Consider the following 18,377-nt stretch of genomic DNA (forward strand, 5'->3'; position numbering starts at 1 on the left):
TTACGTGTAGTGTACAAGGACGTCTGCAGTAAGGTCAATGCACAGTCCAGGCGGACCGTGGTCAAGGCAAATTACCATGAATGTGTTACTCATCCTCCCCGTACGTACGTGCTCCAAAACTACGCTACGGGAAAGCGCGCCATTTCAGGTTGGCGCAGTTTGTACAGATACGTCATCGTTGTAGTTGCTCGTTCGCTATTGGTTCATTCCGTGTCATGACGTCATGATATCTTTCGCGCTACTGTAGCACTTCTGTACTCATCAGGAAACAGCACACACGCAAGTATGCTTCGGAAAATCTCTGTTATACCCGTAACCAAGGTGAGTTTTGGCATGAAACTTTCCAGGTGTGTTACACTGTGTATGGAAATTATGTGTAGCAATTTTTAAAGATATTGCTTTCCAAGAAAAGTAGATTAAGACATGAAAACTCGGCGTATGTGTGTGAAGACCGTAGCATCGATTAGTCACATGGCGAAGTAGTATAATTCGCTTGTTGTGTGATGGAAATTTTCGACCGTCGTGTTCAGCACTAAATGGGCAAGAGTAAGACCAAACTGGAAATCCTTCAGTTCAAATACAGTGTTTTTACCTTATCTATCGGACTCTGCGTATTCTGTTACCTCGGAGAGAAAAAAAATTAATCCCGATCTCCTAGGCTGCCCATTGAGCGCGAAAGCGTGTGTGTGTCAACGGCTTGATTAGAAATTAGCATAACAATAGGAAAAGTAGGCAGATCCATTTACGAGATTTCGTCTGTTATTTGTTAGTACATTGATCTGTCGAGCTACCGAAAACTCGTGTTTATCACATCACCCAGCGTCCGTCGCCACAACTTGTTTCGTTTATCTTGTTTACCGTATATGTCTTCATAATCTCGGCGGAACAAAGCAACATAATTTTGTAAAGTTGACGTCATGTTCTTTATGAAAAACCTGTCTTGCAAATAACGAACTCTAAAATGTTATGTGAACCTCTAAAGTGAGGTACAAATAAAAAAAATCAATACCGGTTTTAGTTTTATTATGGAGGTAGCAACTACATCCATGGTGTTGTTGACATTGTTCACAACAGAAAAATATGAAAGAGGTAATATTCGTCGACCTGAACGGGCTCACTGCATTTCAACAAGGGTTATTCGAACCATCAGTCTCTCTGTGATTTCCGTTTGCATGAAACAAACTGGTCGATAGCCAACCCTTGCAATACTGAGTGACCTCGTGCTCCGCACACCGCAGGCAAGTACAACCAATGATAATACTGTGACATTTATGGCAAGCCCAGACATAAAACTATTCTACAACACAATAACTCCACATAATGTGCGCTTATAAAGTGACTGGTGTGTGACTTAAAATTTGGAAGGTGTACTTAAAATGCTTACTAAATTTGGCTTTAACTTACAATTGGGCCCATCGACATTTTTATATCAGGTAGACTTGATAATTTAATAATGTAACTTTGGAAATGCCGCAAGTTGTTATCTGTCAGCCATGAGGTACTATGATGGTGTCCTCACAAACGCTATCTTTGTTTTCAAATACACTTTTTCAAAACACTTTTAACCAAAATTGCTGATTAACCCTCTCAGGCCTATGTCAGGGCAATTTGTGTCTTTTACCAGAAAGGCATCTGCCAGAATGGCTTCTTGTTTCACTGAATTAGCATTTTGACATTGTTGCCATTCCCCTTTTAATACAGTGTGAATTGATTAGTTGCGTCCATACTGGGGTTAATACAAGAAACAAAGGCTTTACACATGGAGAGAGATAATCATTTGAATTGTGTTAATTGATGTGTGCATCTTAATTTACATAATTTGTCAGTGGAAATGTGAGACAAACTCTTTGTGCTGACTTGGCATACAGCGAATTGGTATTAGACTGGTTTGGTCAAGCTCATAGCACTATTGGGTCTTATTCAGTTTTATCTCTCACTGTCCTAGCTCTTTATCTCACTCTCAGCCATACTCTGCCAGGCAAATACAGGTAACAAAATTCATTTTTGCAATGCAACAATTTTCATGCTCGTCACTGGAGCTTCAAATTCTGCAAATAGTCACTTAATCAGCTGCAAAGGCTAATGTGCAGGTCTTTTTCTGCTCAGTCGAGAGAGATACGATATGACAATAGGCAAATCTGTCCACACTTTTAGAATATGATCCAAACTCTCTCCGTCAAAAAGGGTAGATTTCTCCCTTCTCCAGAGAACTCAAGTTAGTTTTCTTGTATAAATCTGTTTGTTTCTGGTGATATTATATTATAGTTCTGTAGAGTTTCTCTGATGTGCTTGATAATTTTATGTACAGTAGATAGGTGAAATTAAGTCAAATATCTCTGTGTTAAAGCACTCAAAGTGTGCAAATTATTGCAACCAGACTTCTGGTTGGTTTGTCTGACCAGATCCACTTGCCTGTTTGCATGTGTGAGAAAGCTGTCAGATGGGTTAATACCACTTTGTGTAACAGTTATAAGATACTGCTAGTCGTATGATTTTCATGACATATTCAGGTACATGTATTGTAGTAAACCATAGACCCTCAATGTTTTTTGATAAGGGTTGTGCATAATGCCACTGAGTCCTGTTCTCAGAAGTTAGAGCTTTGCAGACAACTCCAGTCCACCAAACATGAGGTGCTGATATATGATTCATGCCGGGTATTTATGGAAAAGATAACAATCCTTGCAAAGATAGATTGGACATGCAAAAATTTGTTGCATTAGCCAGTGCAGACTCTACCACCACCCAAGGACATGATGCCAAACCTCGTAAATTGTGTGTCAGTTCTTGTAGTGTATCTGTTCACAGATTCAAAATCTATTTACAGGCAGGGTACTGCTGAACATTTTGTTACATGTTATGGGATTTGTATAAAGCTATTACAAACAATGAATTTGAAATTTTGAAAATTTCCTTGACATGAAAGAAATGATAATTTCAAACTTGGCATGCTGTCGTTGTAAGCTCAGTGAGTTATGATAATATAAATCTACAAGTGACACATTCCTATCTTTTAAAAAAAGCTGATATTTAATTGATGATAAAAAATATTGTGACCTTTCAGTAACCTCATAACTACTACACTCTGAGTCTCAATGAAACACGTATGATATCCCAATACATGCTGTCTTTTTGAGCAACTTGTTCATCTGTAGCATTTTAATGTAATTACTAACAATACAACACTCAATCAAATAACCTTTAATTTTACTAACAGTGAACACTTTACCATTTTTGTTTTGCAGACTTCTGGTCGTCAGAAACCAAGTCGTTTAAAACAGAATCAAGACCTTTAGTATTGCTACAGTCCGTTTCTGTCTCTCTCTCTCTCTCTGTCTCAGTCTCTCTGAATCTCACCCATCACCTTTATCGTTAACAAAAACGTCACCTCCCAATATCAAGGCGCTGCCACCTAAGATTTTGTTTGGCTTTGGATAACCCATTCTGTTTACTGAAAATCTTGGATTTCGTTTGAGGTAAGTCAGGCTTATTTCAAGTATAGAGATTTCCAACATAGCAGTTTTGCATTGTTTTGAATGCCATTAGATAATTATCTTTTAACTTGGGATCTAACACAAGGCTATATAAAACAACATTTCTTTATGTTATTTAAATTCCAACATTGACCATTTTTTCATCAGTGATATTTGTTAATTTGTCTAGTTGGAAACTACCCTGTGTCAGATAATTTTATGAGCAGAATCTCCGATGACGTTGACCAAACAGTAAACAGGAGAAGAATGTACTGTACAGATGTCTTAATTAAATCCTCTGTCTTTGGCTCCAGTTACGTGAGCATGTGTACCCTCTAGGTGCAACGTAGAACAATAAAAACAGAGATTTTTGCTACAGAATGCTGCGGTTATGTTGTGTTACGAGTCTGCTCACATGCAAGTAAAAACACAGGAAGAGACTTGCATAATATGGCAGTTTTCAACCTATCCATACAGGAAGATATTTGCATAGCTTTTGTCTGAACCAGTGACCCTATGTCCTTATTCGAGTAGTGTGCTGGCGTCACATTTCCTATCTGTGGTGATTCCAGGGAGCAACTAGCAACAGATGTTCAAAATCAAGTCACTCAGAAATCTGAGATCTTTCTTATTTTAAAGCAAAAGTTCAAATATCCTCATTGAAAGTTCATGAGAGCAATGAAGTTCCCAAGGATTAGCTTCTCATCTTCCTTCTGATTGATCACCATGGAGATGGTGACATCACAGCTCTGAATCAGTCAGCGGCTTTGTTCTGTAACTCAAACCTTCCCAAACAGGGAGATGATTGTGTCTACAATGTCACAATGGACAATAGTTCATCAGGGGTAATGAAGCCATAAACAAGACACCGTTTCATTGTGAGCCCGTAATGCTCATTGTCAGGTAATGATATTAAAAGTAGACATGCATGTACACTGTGGCCCCTTCCAGTTGCCACGACAACAAGAGTATCCTTAAAGTATAGGTACCCTATCTTCATTTGCATACACGTCTTGTGTGACCTATTCCTTTCAGGTCAGTGACACAAAATGCCACTACCAGATTTTAGTCTAGCCTGCCTGTCTTGCAATTGTCACGAAAACTTTTGGTGTACGATTTCTTTTTTGTACACTGTGTGGAAAAAGTAATACCACACCAACACAACAAAGGACACACAAACCACTTCAGTGTTCCTTGTTGTGGACTTAACAAGGGGACAACAAAAAGTGCCCAGCTCAGCATTATTATTGTAGGTTTTCCTGCACCAAAGGGTAGTTAACTTACATGCTTGATAACAATAGCGGCAGTTTGAGAAGGCAAGTTCATGTCAAAGCAGAAGCACATGGCCCAAAGCGTAGTGTGCATATGACATGTTTACCCTCAAACTGTTGCTAAGAACCTAATGAGCTTATTTTCTACTCCTCCCCTCCTCTCTTCACTTTGAACCCTCAAACCACTTCCAACGATAGGATAGACCAAGGATCATTAAACACGGCCAGTAACAAATGCTTCATCATGGCAGAGATCCAAATGTTTTCAGCGTATTCAGCGCATAATTTGTATTTGGTGGTCAGCATTTGTTTCCTTACCAAGGTTATGTTTTCTCCAGGCTATCGTGTTGGCAAAGTTAACACGGTCACAATACATCCTTTGCAATCGTGTCTATGGCTGGGCTACCGTTCATTTCAGCAGTGTCAGATGTCAACCTCTGCCTCGTTGAGTCCTTAAATTTAACACGGTCATGTTAGCATTCCAGAGTGTCTGAGTGTTTTGACAAAGACAAAATCAAACTATAGTGTCTGAAATGACAAGAAGACCAAAAAGGACAAAATGCATGCATTGTTGCAGTTTTTGGTGCCTCCTTTCACAATTGTGACATGTTTATGTAGATCTGAACTAGAAAAGGTAGAATTTGGTATTATAACTTCTAGTATTATGTGTCATAATATATCAAAGTCATCAACAATTTTCATCATAATTTTTGAGGCATCCAGTTGCCAGTAAGTACAGCACACATTCTTCCGACACTCCTCTCAACCCACTGTGGTTGAATAGCAAGATCCACAGTTCCTGTAGTGTACTGTTGTCGATGTTAAATATCAATTTCCATCATATTGATATACAGTATGTTTGTGGCATATGGTCGCAATTATCCCCAAAACACTGATGATATTGAACAGAGTATGCATCAGTCACCATGCAATATGACTTACCAGTGTTATTCACACTGATTTGGAACAGATTCAGAAATCTCCTTGGCGGCTCTTTGTCCACGAGAGAGAACAAAATGACAAGCAAGGGGTCACCTTTGTGTACCGTACCTTAGTAGCTTTCAAACAATAAGTCTTGTACCCTTTACAGATCAAATTATGTTATGCACAAAAAATCCTAGGGAGTCTTCACAAAAAATGGACTTTTCACCAGTTATCTTTGACTCTTTGAAATCTGCCATAAAAACTGAACGTTGTTAGCATTTCTTGTTCTAAATTGAAGCTCATACTACCAGTTACTCAGGATTGTAGTGTTTCACTCCCATGACTTTTTATTGATTCACCAAACCACAAGCCAGCCAGCCAGTGACTCAGATATGCCGTGTCTGTCAAATGATAAAAATGATGAATTTACCATGACGAAATAAGTGATGAATTTGAAGCTAATGATCTTACTCGTTAATACTGTGTGAAAAGGCCAGGTAAATATTTGTCAATTATTTTTCATCCTAATTGCTGCAGAAATAATCTGGAGCATCGAACTCAATATGACCTTTGAGTGACCTTGAACGTTTATTGACCTGCAGGTAAAATACCAAATTCTTCAAATCAAGCAGTTTAAATCATTTTGCAGCATCGTCTTTTTTACCATTTGCATGTAAAATTGTGTTGCAAAATCCCTCCACATCATCAAATTCTGTCTTGTGCTTTGTGAATTCGCTCTGGTTGTGTCAGAATGCATGTGTTGTAAGAACACAGATGTGGAGGTCTGAAGTTAAAAAATTATGTGTGTTCTGTAGTATTCTCTAATCTGAAAGGGTTTCGTTCTTCCAAAATTTGTCATTGTTGAATGGGAAGATACCTCACCATCATGGCAAAGTCATTTTGGAGGAAATGCATAAATTTTCTCAACAGCATGCAATCTTTCACAAGCTATTTAGCTTGATTTTAATGAAACACATATAGAACATGCTGCACATCTGCACTCAGGAAACGATGTGTATATTTTATTTTTTCTGCTTTTATCCACCAACAAGGAATTATTTGTACAAGATGGTTGCTGTATTGATGCATGACTGGAAAAATTTTTGCAAGATAATTGGAGATTGACATTTTGAGGGGGATGTTTGAATGAACGTAAAATATTCTCTGGTCGGCCGGATTCATTCAAGACAATGTGACTAAAATAGAATGATAAATGACACCATGTTATGGAAAATCTTGTACATTGTCGCGACCACCTGTCACAGTTTTGCAAATCCCAAAAATGGGATTTGTCCTCAACAATTAACCCTCATGAATTTCTCATTTGTAAATTTTGCCCCTGTTCGTGCACCATGGCATAACTGATTCTATGCTACTGATATAGGTTATAATGAATAATTACGATTGTTTTACAAGTTAAATTATTTTGGCAACACTGTTCCATGTACTTGTGTGTGTTGCTAAAATTAACTAGATCACATTGATCTTGAACTTTGCTGGTGGTATTGTATATGTACATTATTTAATAAGTCTGAACTGGTAGATTCCTTTAAAATATATACAGGTGGATGGTTTTTCTGAATAATTTTGGAGAAATCAGTGCATAGAAGATCTCAACTGTAACATCAGTGAAGCACATGTATTGTATGCTAACATAGCATGAAATAATACCATTTTATTTTCTTTGAAATAAAAGGTTCCAAAAATTAGTTTTATGTGTGAAGTACGTGTACATGTCAACTGTACCTTTGTGTACAGTGCTGTTTGATTTCAGTGACAAGTCCAGAAGTTCGGATAAATTTTATTCAAGCTGTCTGCTCAGTTGGTATCTTGGCATTATACAATATCAAATGACCTCTGACATTTCAGAGCTACATGTAACTTATTATAGTAATGATTTGAAGACACTTTGCCACAGAACTATCATACCAGTTAAGTCAGTGCATGTATTAATTCTTGCACATGCAGTTCCTCTATCCCCTAACACCCCCCCCCCACCCCCACCCCCCCCCCCCCCCCCCGTTGGGGTAGAGAGACTGATTCTTTTAAGCCATGATTAAGAAAACCCTTATATTGAGTGTGGACAGTTTATAATTATCATCTTCTTTTTGATTCAGCAGATCGACCAGCACAGAAAAACTTCCCTCAAATTTTGAAAAATAAAAGTGCTTCTCACCCAATACAAATCTTGTTTTTTCCACGTTGATTTTGAACAGTGGAATGGCTTGATTAGAATGCCAGCGGGCCACTGTTAGTTACGGATCTGCCCACAGCTTGGAGCCATAGACCTTTTGCCACTGTACGTGAGATGGGGTAGAGTTGAATCCAAGGCAACTGCCCACCCATAACCTTTACTTGTCAACAATTTTAGGTCAAAGAGTGAAATGGGATTATTGGCGTAAATGGATGTCTTTTATTCTGGGGTTTTCCCGGCAGTGTGTTTTAAAAAGGGGTGAAATTACAAACGAGGGAGAAATGTGACCTATAGTTAGCAGATTAGTTGAGATGCTGTGAAACGTTTCTTTGTTTGTTACCATACTAAACAAGCCTGTAATTTTTCTGTCGAAAATTAAAGTCCCAGAAAGTGATATGTTTAATTCATGAGATTGTTTCGTTTCATTTGTTCATTTTATTACAGTGGCGTGTTTCTGTTCTTTATTGTTCCCGTTATAGACATGAATGCATCATCAAAGTTGGGTGTTGCGTTCATCAAACTCCGAACAGGCCCATCTTTTTTGATGATTAGTAGGAGCCATGAAGAATGATGTTCCAGTCGCCTATTTGTAGATTGTACTGTTTCTTCATTCAAAGTACACTGACCCCAGTTTTATGGCATCTGTCTTTATTGGATGGGTTTTGTGTTGTGAGGGTTTATAAGCTTAATTGGAGGAAAATGGCTGCCGTTGAGTTCAGTCTTGTTGGAGGTTTGTCAATCTGTGTGGAATTCAGACTGTGGTTGCTAAGTTCCATGGAGAGAAGGACACAAACCCATCCTGATCCATCTACAAATACAGTATTTTGTGTTTGGAAAAGACCTTTGACTTTTTTTGAAGTTGTTGTGATTCAAAATGTTATCGACAAGATAATCTCATCAGTTTCTGTTGATGATACCATCTGGTGATTAAAAATGTGCATGATTACTGATATGGCCGCTACTTCTGATCATGAAATAAACACTGAGACCAAGCCGTACTGTTGCAACAAAGACCTAACACCATGATGGCCGTCTGTGGTCGAGACAGCATTTACTGAGGGCATAGTTCATGTTGTAGCCTAGTCAACACAACCAAGTGTTCAGCGTGATCCAAGCATGCTTCTTTTGTGAATTATTAGTAGATGCAATGTGCACAGGGTGGGTGCAATATGCAGACCAAGGATTTCCACAAAAGGAGACTGAACCGCAACAGTTACCAAAGAAAATTCCTGTAAAGCTATTACCATTTTGTGCAAAATTGTAGGACAAACTTCTGCGAGAGATACTTGAGTAGCTTGAGTGTTGTCAAGTGGAAAGCTAAACAACAAAGTCCAGTCCACCCTCAAAATGCAAGCTACCTATTAGTGAATGTTTGATGTATTTCAAGTGTCTATTAAAGACAAAGTCAGGAAATTCTGGAGAATGAAAGACCTTTCTATTAGACGTAGTCCTGTATTTGCATTCAAACATTTTTCATAAAGGTCACGTGAGATCGACATTGATAGGCTGCCTAGAAAATGGGGGAGTTTGAGTTCACAGGTTCATGAGTTCAGAGGTGGTGTAACTGGACAGTTTCACGGATTAGGAAATGTTTCATGGGAAAGTAGCTTCACAGAATTTGTGAATTGCTGGTTAGTTTGGAGCATTTGCATTTAGTGACCAAAATATTGACTTTCAGACATCTGTGTTCCCCCAAATGATTTGTATTATTAACGCGGTCGCCATAATAATGATTTTCAAATTTATGAGTGCTTGAATTCATGTCACAAAATTGAAATTGCACCTTAAACAGAGCAATCTTTATTATACCACAGGAATGATATCGACTAAAATTCAATATAATACAGTACATCATTGATTCAGATTATGAATTTTTTTCCGCATGAGGAAAGGCACCAGATCATCAAATGAATCGAATATCACATAGTCACGCTGTTCACACTAAATCAAAAGCAATCTTATTCGGATGTAGCAAACTGTATTCACTGAAGAAAACGTTGAGGAGATGGATCTTCATGAACGCTGCAAATATCTACACAATTCGATGAATGCCGACACCGTATCATGCAAAGCAATGCTGCAGTGTCTGGCGATAGATAGCAAGTGGGCCATTTCAGACATCCCAGACGAAAATTCCAATTGATTACAACAAATGTTTCACCCTGCAAGTTGTCGTGTCAGTTGGATGCCATGACCTCTGACCTGTGGACAAATGGTTCACGATTTTCAATAGTTTGAACTTGACAAAGGAGGTTCTATATTTTATCGATTTAAACAAATTTCATGTGAACATTGCATTCAATAGAAGTTGTATTAGTCTACCATATGCATATTTTTAGTAATATCGGAGCAATCAATATTTCAGTCGTGAGATGATGACAGGAGGGATACCTCATCATGATAAACTTATTCCTGATTTTCTATTGAAAGTGTTTTTTGTAAAACAGCTGCTAGCAGCAACATAAACATAATGTGTGTACACTTCCATACCCTGCCAATAATGATAACCATGATATCCAAGGCGGAAGTAAAGACAAAATATTGCCACAGGGGGCAGATGATCAAATTTCCTGTCGAAGATCCTTTCTATCAGCCAATACAACTGTTTGTACATCCATCATTAGAGAAATAAACAGAGGTACATTTCTGTCCTTCATCGCTAGAACTCATAGAAATCTTTCCTCCCGTACCGCTTCAAATTTTAAAGCTTTCTCTTTCTCTTACATATACATTGGTAAATAATTACTGATCTGCATTAATTAACATTTACACCCACGCACAAGCCAAAATCGTATTGCTAAGATACAGTTTAATTGTAAAATATATATATATATATATATATATATATATATATATATATATATATATATATATATATATATATATATACATACATACATAACTTGCTACATTTCAGTATTGATATATACATGCACATCTTACTGGCAGTTCCAGTTGCCATAGCAATGAACTTGATAATCCCTATTCAAATTCATCTTTGCAATGATGGAAGAATATCGATGTATGAATGCCTGTCAATACCTTTTTTTTTTCCTTTCATCAAACATCCTCCGTACATTCATTCTTTGTCGTCAGTAATATGTAGCGCCTTCTAAGAAGTAGCATTGCTCCTTGCTTATCATTGACACTGTCCTATTTGCATAATTTGATGTCCTTTTTAACCCAGAAAGACGACAAAACCGTGTTTCATCTTCTCCCTTTCACCATTGAATCATCATTCAGTAAATTTTGAATGAAATTTCTTACCATGTTCCCAATTTCATGTCTGTAAATATTCCACAGTGACAGAAAAAAATAATGAAAATTTCAGGAAGGCTTCATTAAGAACCTTATTCAAATCCAATGTGATCGTGCCTTGTCGACTGGAAGTGCTATAAATAGAATAATCTAGTGTGAGATTGTGGTTTCCATGGATACTAGCGATAAGGCTCTGGCAGATGCATGATTCTGGAGGATCAGCAGATCTTATTAGAGCATCCTGGAAATGTCATCCTCTGTTATTTTTTCTCTTCCTGTTGACCGTCTAAAAGCTGCCAGCTCTCTAGATTTTGAAATCAATCATCGTATATAAAAAGGAAAAGTGTCCATGATTACAAAAGCAGTATTTGGTCGATGTCTTTGCCCGTAAATTTCTGAATGGCATATAGCATGGTTTTGCTGTGTCACACACCTTGGCTTTAATACAAAAACAATGTATTGTACATGTACTGTAGTCAGTATTCTTCATATTGGAATCTTACATGTTAAGCCAAAAAACAATGCACATGGCCAACTTAATTAATATTGTAAAACAACCCAAAGAAAAATGATGATCTAGTTCTGATTATCATAAATGGAAACTAGTTTCCGGTATAGATAGATTAATTTTTAGCTCACATTTAGTATATGCATATATACCAAAGAGAGCTTATGTTATTGCTACATGTATATCCCTTTTCCTGCCAGACAGTATCACTTCCCCATCAGCCAAGTCAGTAAAAAGCAGTAATGAGCCAAAACATGACGTATATTCACACACTTGGCTTGTTATGTTATAGCATCTTTAGTCCCAAAAAATCAAGTTCACAGTATTTATGTTTTCAACAGCTTTCAAATGTACAGTGTTAAGTATGGAATATGTTGACATGTTTCATTAATTTTAACCATCTTGACCTGGTGGTGAAATATGGACTTGGCAGGAAAAGGGATATATAGGTTGACATTACATTTATACATTTACTTATTCAACCTACATTTCTTATCCTAAATGGTGGGTGTACTCGTGAATTTGTCAAGAGTGTTCCATAAATTGCCTTGGCAGGATCCTTGTAATACAAGGTTATGTTATTACTCCCACATTGCATGATTCATTGAATAGTGTAATCACTTTTCAACCATCTTCCCACCAACCTGTGTCATTGTGAAACCTTGATATCGGTGGCTTCTCTTCTGCTCTGATCTGCTTTTGGATAAAACCTGTGTGCCTATCTATGTAAAGAATGTGTAGGTCTCACAAGCACATCGTACCCTGCTGTGTCGGACACTAGAATGAAAGGTCTGCTGCTGGCTTTGAGTTTTATACAGTGCTGAAAAAGTGGTATATTGAGAAAGAGCAGAGACTTCTCAAAATTGTTGATGTACTTGAAGACATGCAGGGAAGAACACTGTTCATTTTAGATTGAAGGAGCATAAAGATTTGCTTTGAACGATCACTGTGTTTTAACATTATGTGGAACGCATCTTACAGTACATTCACTTAAGGCCAAAAACGGAAAATGTTTTCTTTCTAATCCCCACGAGCATCTAGACATCATGTGTCAGCAATTTTGTCATGTTTGCTAAGAAAATGTATATGTTAAAAAATGGCTGTAGGCAACCAATGGTGGAAAATATTAATATCTCTTCAGATCTTGTGTGTGCACTGTACAGTCCTGAACAGTGAAGTTATTGTCGTCATCTTGACAGAGTGTCAGCATCACCTCTGCATACAAACATCTAACATGTTGTTTTACGCCAGTGGGTGGATCATGTGAGCTGAAGACATAAAATAAAAATGAATTAACAGAAACATGTTGCCGCATGATTTTTGTAAGAGACACTGGATGAGAAACAAACCTATTGTTGTAAGCTCTATAAGGTCATGCACTGAAATTAATTTGTAAGGTATGTTTCTCACCAAAGTTAATATGTTTATCTTTGTAGTTTCTGTATGTTACGGTACATTTTAAAATGAAATTGCAAGTGTAGCAATCACTCACGTTTACTGGACCGTAATCATAATGACACAATTTATATCATCATTATTTTCACTAGTGTAGATTGAGTGAGTGAGGTGTGGCTGTAGTGAACTGGTTGCTAAGGAAATATACTCCCTGGATGATCATTTTCTCAGAAACAGTTTGACGATCTGCATGTGTGAAACTAACACAAATTAATCCTCTTTTACTTCCAAGGCAAAGCATGCAGAGCACTGGTTTTCTGCCATAAACAACTTGCACAGTATTTCCAACCAAAGATCAGACTGACTTACAATATGATTTGCAATTTTGACACCCCTTTGAAGTTTGAGCGCCAAAGTCTATTTTTGTCCCCATTTATAAAATTAACCTCAACCAATTTTTCCCTCATTTTTGCCAAAATTTTGAGAAAAAACTCTAGCCAATAAAATGCGATGTCCATTTGGTCCAAAATTATAAAAAAAATAACAGAGAAATGCTTAAAAATTGGTAAAATGTTTCACTAAAATTCTGGTGAGGAAAACAAATTACAGCACTCAAAGGGTTAATCCATATGAAGACTTGTTATAAGAATTTATGTCATGTCAGATCAAATGAAATAAACACTGGGGGAGACGTTCAAACAAAGAATTAAAATCATACAAGGTGAAATTTCAGCTCTATGCAACCTTGCAGTTGTGATCTGAAATCCCTTGGCCAATACAGATGTTCTGTTGTTAATATTGTCTCTTTATTTACAAATGTGTTTGAATGAGAAAGAGGCCCAAAACAAATATGCTATGATTGATTCTGTCCCAGAGGTTGAGAAATTGAAATGGCGATTCAAGTCCTGATGTGTACTGTCTGTAGCTTTGTCTCACAGATGAATAGAATCGGTGTGAGATACTGCTCGCAAACGTAATTCGTAATGAGAAAGAAGACTTGAGACAGACAGTTGAGTTTACTCTGGAATTGTCAATAATTGCAAAGTGAGTTGTCAAAACAGTACAACTGGAAGTTGTCAATAACATGTAGTCTGCAACGAATAAATAAGGGTTTTGTAAATTTATCAATACCACAGTAGTGTAAAGCTTTTGAGAGCATTGTATGTTGTGTCTGGTCAATAAAAAGTATGTTTAATGTTTACCATTAGGGAATTGTGAAGAGTAATCAATTACAAGCAAGAAAATCGTAAGGGCAATGGTATTACCATATTCATCTTGAAAGTGCTGTTATGATGTAATTTTACCTAATAGCCATAAAGTACTAGGTCACCAAGGTTGGTGTTACATTGTACTTTAAGGAATCATTCTTTTGGTTTTGTCCCTTCATTGTCCTTAAGGAACAACCGAGCGCACATGTAGTGTGAGCATGTTGCTATGTACAGTTGACAAGCTCTGTGTCTGGGTAGACAGGATGATTGAAGGAAACACAATGGGTCGAATTCCTTTGAAGCGTTGGCACCCATGCATGAAACATCACCCTTTGTCTTCCTTTGTTGTTTCCACAATGCCGTTTATGCAAACACTCAAACAGGTTTGAATATCCCTGGATGGCAGTGACGACATTTGATGATGTCATGCAAAAACATGTTTCCCATAATTATCAGTGATATTGTAAAGTCTGTTGAAATGCAGTCGCTTATTATCACAACAGGTATGCCCTGCTCTCCTGTCAAAAGCAAACCATCAAGCAAGTATCTGAAGCATGAATTAAAAATAGGTTGACAGTGCGGTTGACCCTCTTGTGGTCAAGTTAACCTTAGCTTTTATCAAAAGTGTGTTTGTTTGGTCAGGTCAGATTGCGTACCGTAGATACACTTTTAAGTTTGAAACTCCCATCATATACTATGATTTACCCAGAAAGCAAAATCAGTGTGTATAAATTGTAGAAAGACCTCCAGAAAACTTTGCAACTTGCCTCCCTCTACTAAAACTCAGAAATTCCCTCACCATGTCTATGAAGAGAGTTAAATCGTAAAATTTTGTACATTGTAACAAAGAAAGGTACATGTACTTCTCCTGAGTAAGTTTTAGGTTCTCGTAAATGTTAGCCCTGTTCAGATTGACCACTTTGCGTCGGTGTAGCACCGGTGCTGGGCCGGGGCCGACGTAAAATAACCAATGTGGACACGCTGCGTCGGCCTTGGGCCGACACAGTTTGGTTCCGGTGAGAAGGGGGGGTTCAGGACCGACGCAAAATTTGGTCCGACGCAAATCGCCTGTGTGGACACGTTACGTCTGCCCTGGTCCCAGTTGACGCCCTCACATGTTCATTTTGAGTAACGCATTGGCGCGTAGAATATGGCGGTTCGTGGGACTAACTGGAGCACGGAGGAGATGTAAAATGACAAGTGGTAGTCATATTTGCCCTTCTTGTGCTTAAAAACCGCCGGAAAATCATGAACAGTAGAAACAGCGCGCCAGTATTCAAATCCGCCATCTTGAATCTGGACAGGTCAGAGGTCACAAGGACGGCAAATTTACGTCAGCCCAAATTCAGGTACCTGTAAGTGCGGACACGGACCAAATCTGTTCCCAAAAGGAGGATTATTTTGTGTCGGCCCAAATTTCAGTTGGGTTGCCAATGTGAACATGGCTATTATTTCACAGGTCACATTAACGTGCATGTACTGTAGCAACTTCTTTGTATCAAATCAACAAATAACAAATCAGGCTGCGGCACCACAATGTATAGGCTCGTCTATAGAAAGTTTATCTGTCTGAGTATGCCCCCGTCCTATTTGATTTACTCTTTGCTCGTAAATTTTATCACAGTATCACAAACTAAAAATAACCTGAAGGAATTGACTTGAGAAGTCATGATGGTCAAATGATACGTCTTCACTCTGTTAATACTTCGTCCCAGTAGATGTTATATTTGTAACGTGCAAGATTTATCGCACAATTTGATCATAAATGGCGTTCTGAATTTATTGAATGATAATCATGTACTTTCACACTGACCAGCAGCATTATGATAACCCTCAATGGTTAGATGGTATGTGAGACTCAATATTTACTGTAGGTTAACCACTCCTAAAAGATTTGGTGCAACCCCTGACCCCTCTGCACTTTTCAGACTCTTGATCAGGTCCCCGTGCTTCATCCATGGCGCCACAGTGAAGGGAGAATTTGGTTGTTATGCCTCCTAATTTGAAGTTGAAACAAAGTTTTGAAGTCTGTGACTTCATGTCATAAATGTACTCACAAACTTTTCTGACTGATATTGATAATAACACCTTGCTGTGTTTACCCCAATATGACAATAGGGTTGGCAGTCCTGTAAAACAGTCATCGAAGTATGTTCAAATCAGGACTTACATCTGTTTGTTCTATGATTATCATTAAACTATTATTAAGGATGCACAATGTTCTCAAGAATTAAAGTCATTTTATCGATACACTATGTTATGTCGTTGACAATCACACAACCCTTAGGTAACAATGCTTATGTCTGAAAATGGAGGTCAAAGCAGCGTACAATACCAAGTTTAACAAATGTCTTCTTTTTTTTAATCATTACAGGTGGAGCATTTGACTGCTGCCAACATGACAAATTCTCGCACGGAAAGCAACCTGACGTTTGATGACCAGCAGTGCCAGTGGCCATCCACCATGGCCCAGTTGAACGCCATGAGAAAGAATAGACAATTCTGTGACATTGTGTTGAGCATTGATAAGCAGGAAATCACTGCTCATCGTGCCATCCTGGCATGTTGTAGTTCCTTCTTCTTTGAGATGTTTAATCAGCGGGAAGCAACCTCTGCTGTGATGAATGTCAGCCTGGAGGGTGTCACGCCACGTGCTTTGGAGGTATTGGTCAAGTACTGCTACACAGGCAGGTGAGTAACGGAAAATATTTTTTTCTTTCCCTGTATAACCCTTATCCTGCCAGGACTATTACTTCCCTATCTGCCAAGTCGATAAAAAGAACTAGTGAGCCAAAACCTAACTTGGCATGGTATGTCAAAGTAGGTTTAGTCAGTATAACTTGTGTTTATAGTATCAATGTTTTCAGGGGCCTTCAAATGTTCAAGTCTTTAAAATGCAACATAAGGGATATGATCTACATCATTGGTTATAAGTTAAGCAAGTACCTAATTTGGACACATGAACTTGGCAGGATAAGGGTTTTAAAGACCGACATTTAATACCAAGCACACATAATCTGCATGCACTACACCTTTAGCAGAGGAGGATTGTATTGCCAATAACTGTCAACTTGTTGATGTAAATTCAAACATTTTGAAAATGTTGCTTGAAGAAAGTGTTTATTTTGCTATGCTGTATTTGGGGAGCATCTTGTCTTCTGTATTTGCTCATAGCGTATAGTGTGAAAACGTACAGCAGTGTTTTCTCCAGGTTTCACTCACAAGGGGGTGGTGTCCCTCTTTCCTTGAAAATTTAGGGGGGTTGGTTTCGATTGAGGGGGAACATGATAAATTATGCAAATTACGGGTTTATCAAGGCATTAACACGTGAAGGTTTAAGTGTTGGTCAAATATTAAAAACAGTCTCCTGTTCATATAAATTCAGACACAGTTTTGTAATTTTGAGGCAAAGTCTATGATGTTACATCATGGGCACTATCGTGGTGTGAGATGTCACTATCAATACTCTTTGTAATCAAAATCTCAAGATGTCATTGTTTGGGGCAGCATTGTTGATTTATGATTATTTTGAGAGGGATTTAGATTAGATGAGGGGAGAATCCCACAATTGCACTCCTAGACAAAACACCGAGTATGGTACCAGCATAGTTTAGAACGATATGTACAAACTGTACAAGGGACTGGTATATATAATGCCATGGTGATGTTGTTAGTATCAACAAAAAATAATTTTATTCAAATTTGTGGTGATGTTTGTCTTTCAATTTACATAAACAAACCACTTGCAAGCTTGTATGCTAGACATATGACAGACAACTGTCCGTATGAAATTTCAATTCAATTATTATTGTAGTGATGTGTGTGTAATTGGCAAAGGATGGCCAAGCCTCCATAATCCATTTGTGATAATTTTTTTCAACTTTAGTATAACAGAGATTTTATAATCCATGTATTTATCTGGTCTTCAGAATTGATGTAGGAAGTGATAAAGTAGCAGAAGTGTATGCTGCCGCTAAGAAGCTGCACATGAGCCGTGTAAAGAAGGCATGTGGGGATTATCTGGCTTCTCATCTGAACAACAACAACTGCATTGGTAAGTACTCCCTCCTTCACCTCCCCCCACCCCTCAAGGCCTGCCACCCCTGTGGCATTAACAGACACACTGGTATTCCAGTCACAAAGTGT

At 38.0% G+C, this 18,377-nt stretch overlaps 1 protein-coding gene across 1 annotated transcript in view; it reads left to right on the plus strand.

Moving 5' to 3' along the window:
* The first annotated feature begins 183 nt into the window (after positions 1–183).
* Positions 184–18,377, plus strand: part of LOC139114535 (influenza virus NS1A-binding protein homolog) — a 29,798-nt gene continuing 11,604 nt past the window's right edge. Inside the window, exons 1-4 of the mRNA XM_070676321.1 lie at positions 184–321; positions 3,246–3,476; positions 16,606–16,922; positions 18,161–18,285. Of these exons, the coding sequence (XP_070532422.1) occupies positions 16,630–16,922; positions 18,161–18,285 (418 nt within the window). The 5' untranslated portion in view covers positions 184–321; positions 3,246–3,476; positions 16,606–16,629. The remainder of the gene's footprint in view (positions 322–3,245; positions 3,477–16,605; positions 16,923–18,160; positions 18,286–18,377) is intronic.

Source organism: Ptychodera flava, chromosome 16 (genome assembly GCF_041260155.1).
Source record: "Ptychodera flava strain L36383 chromosome 16, AS_Pfla_20210202, whole genome shotgun sequence".
Classification (NCBI taxonomy): Eukaryota; Metazoa; Hemichordata; class Enteropneusta; family Ptychoderidae; genus Ptychodera; species Ptychodera flava.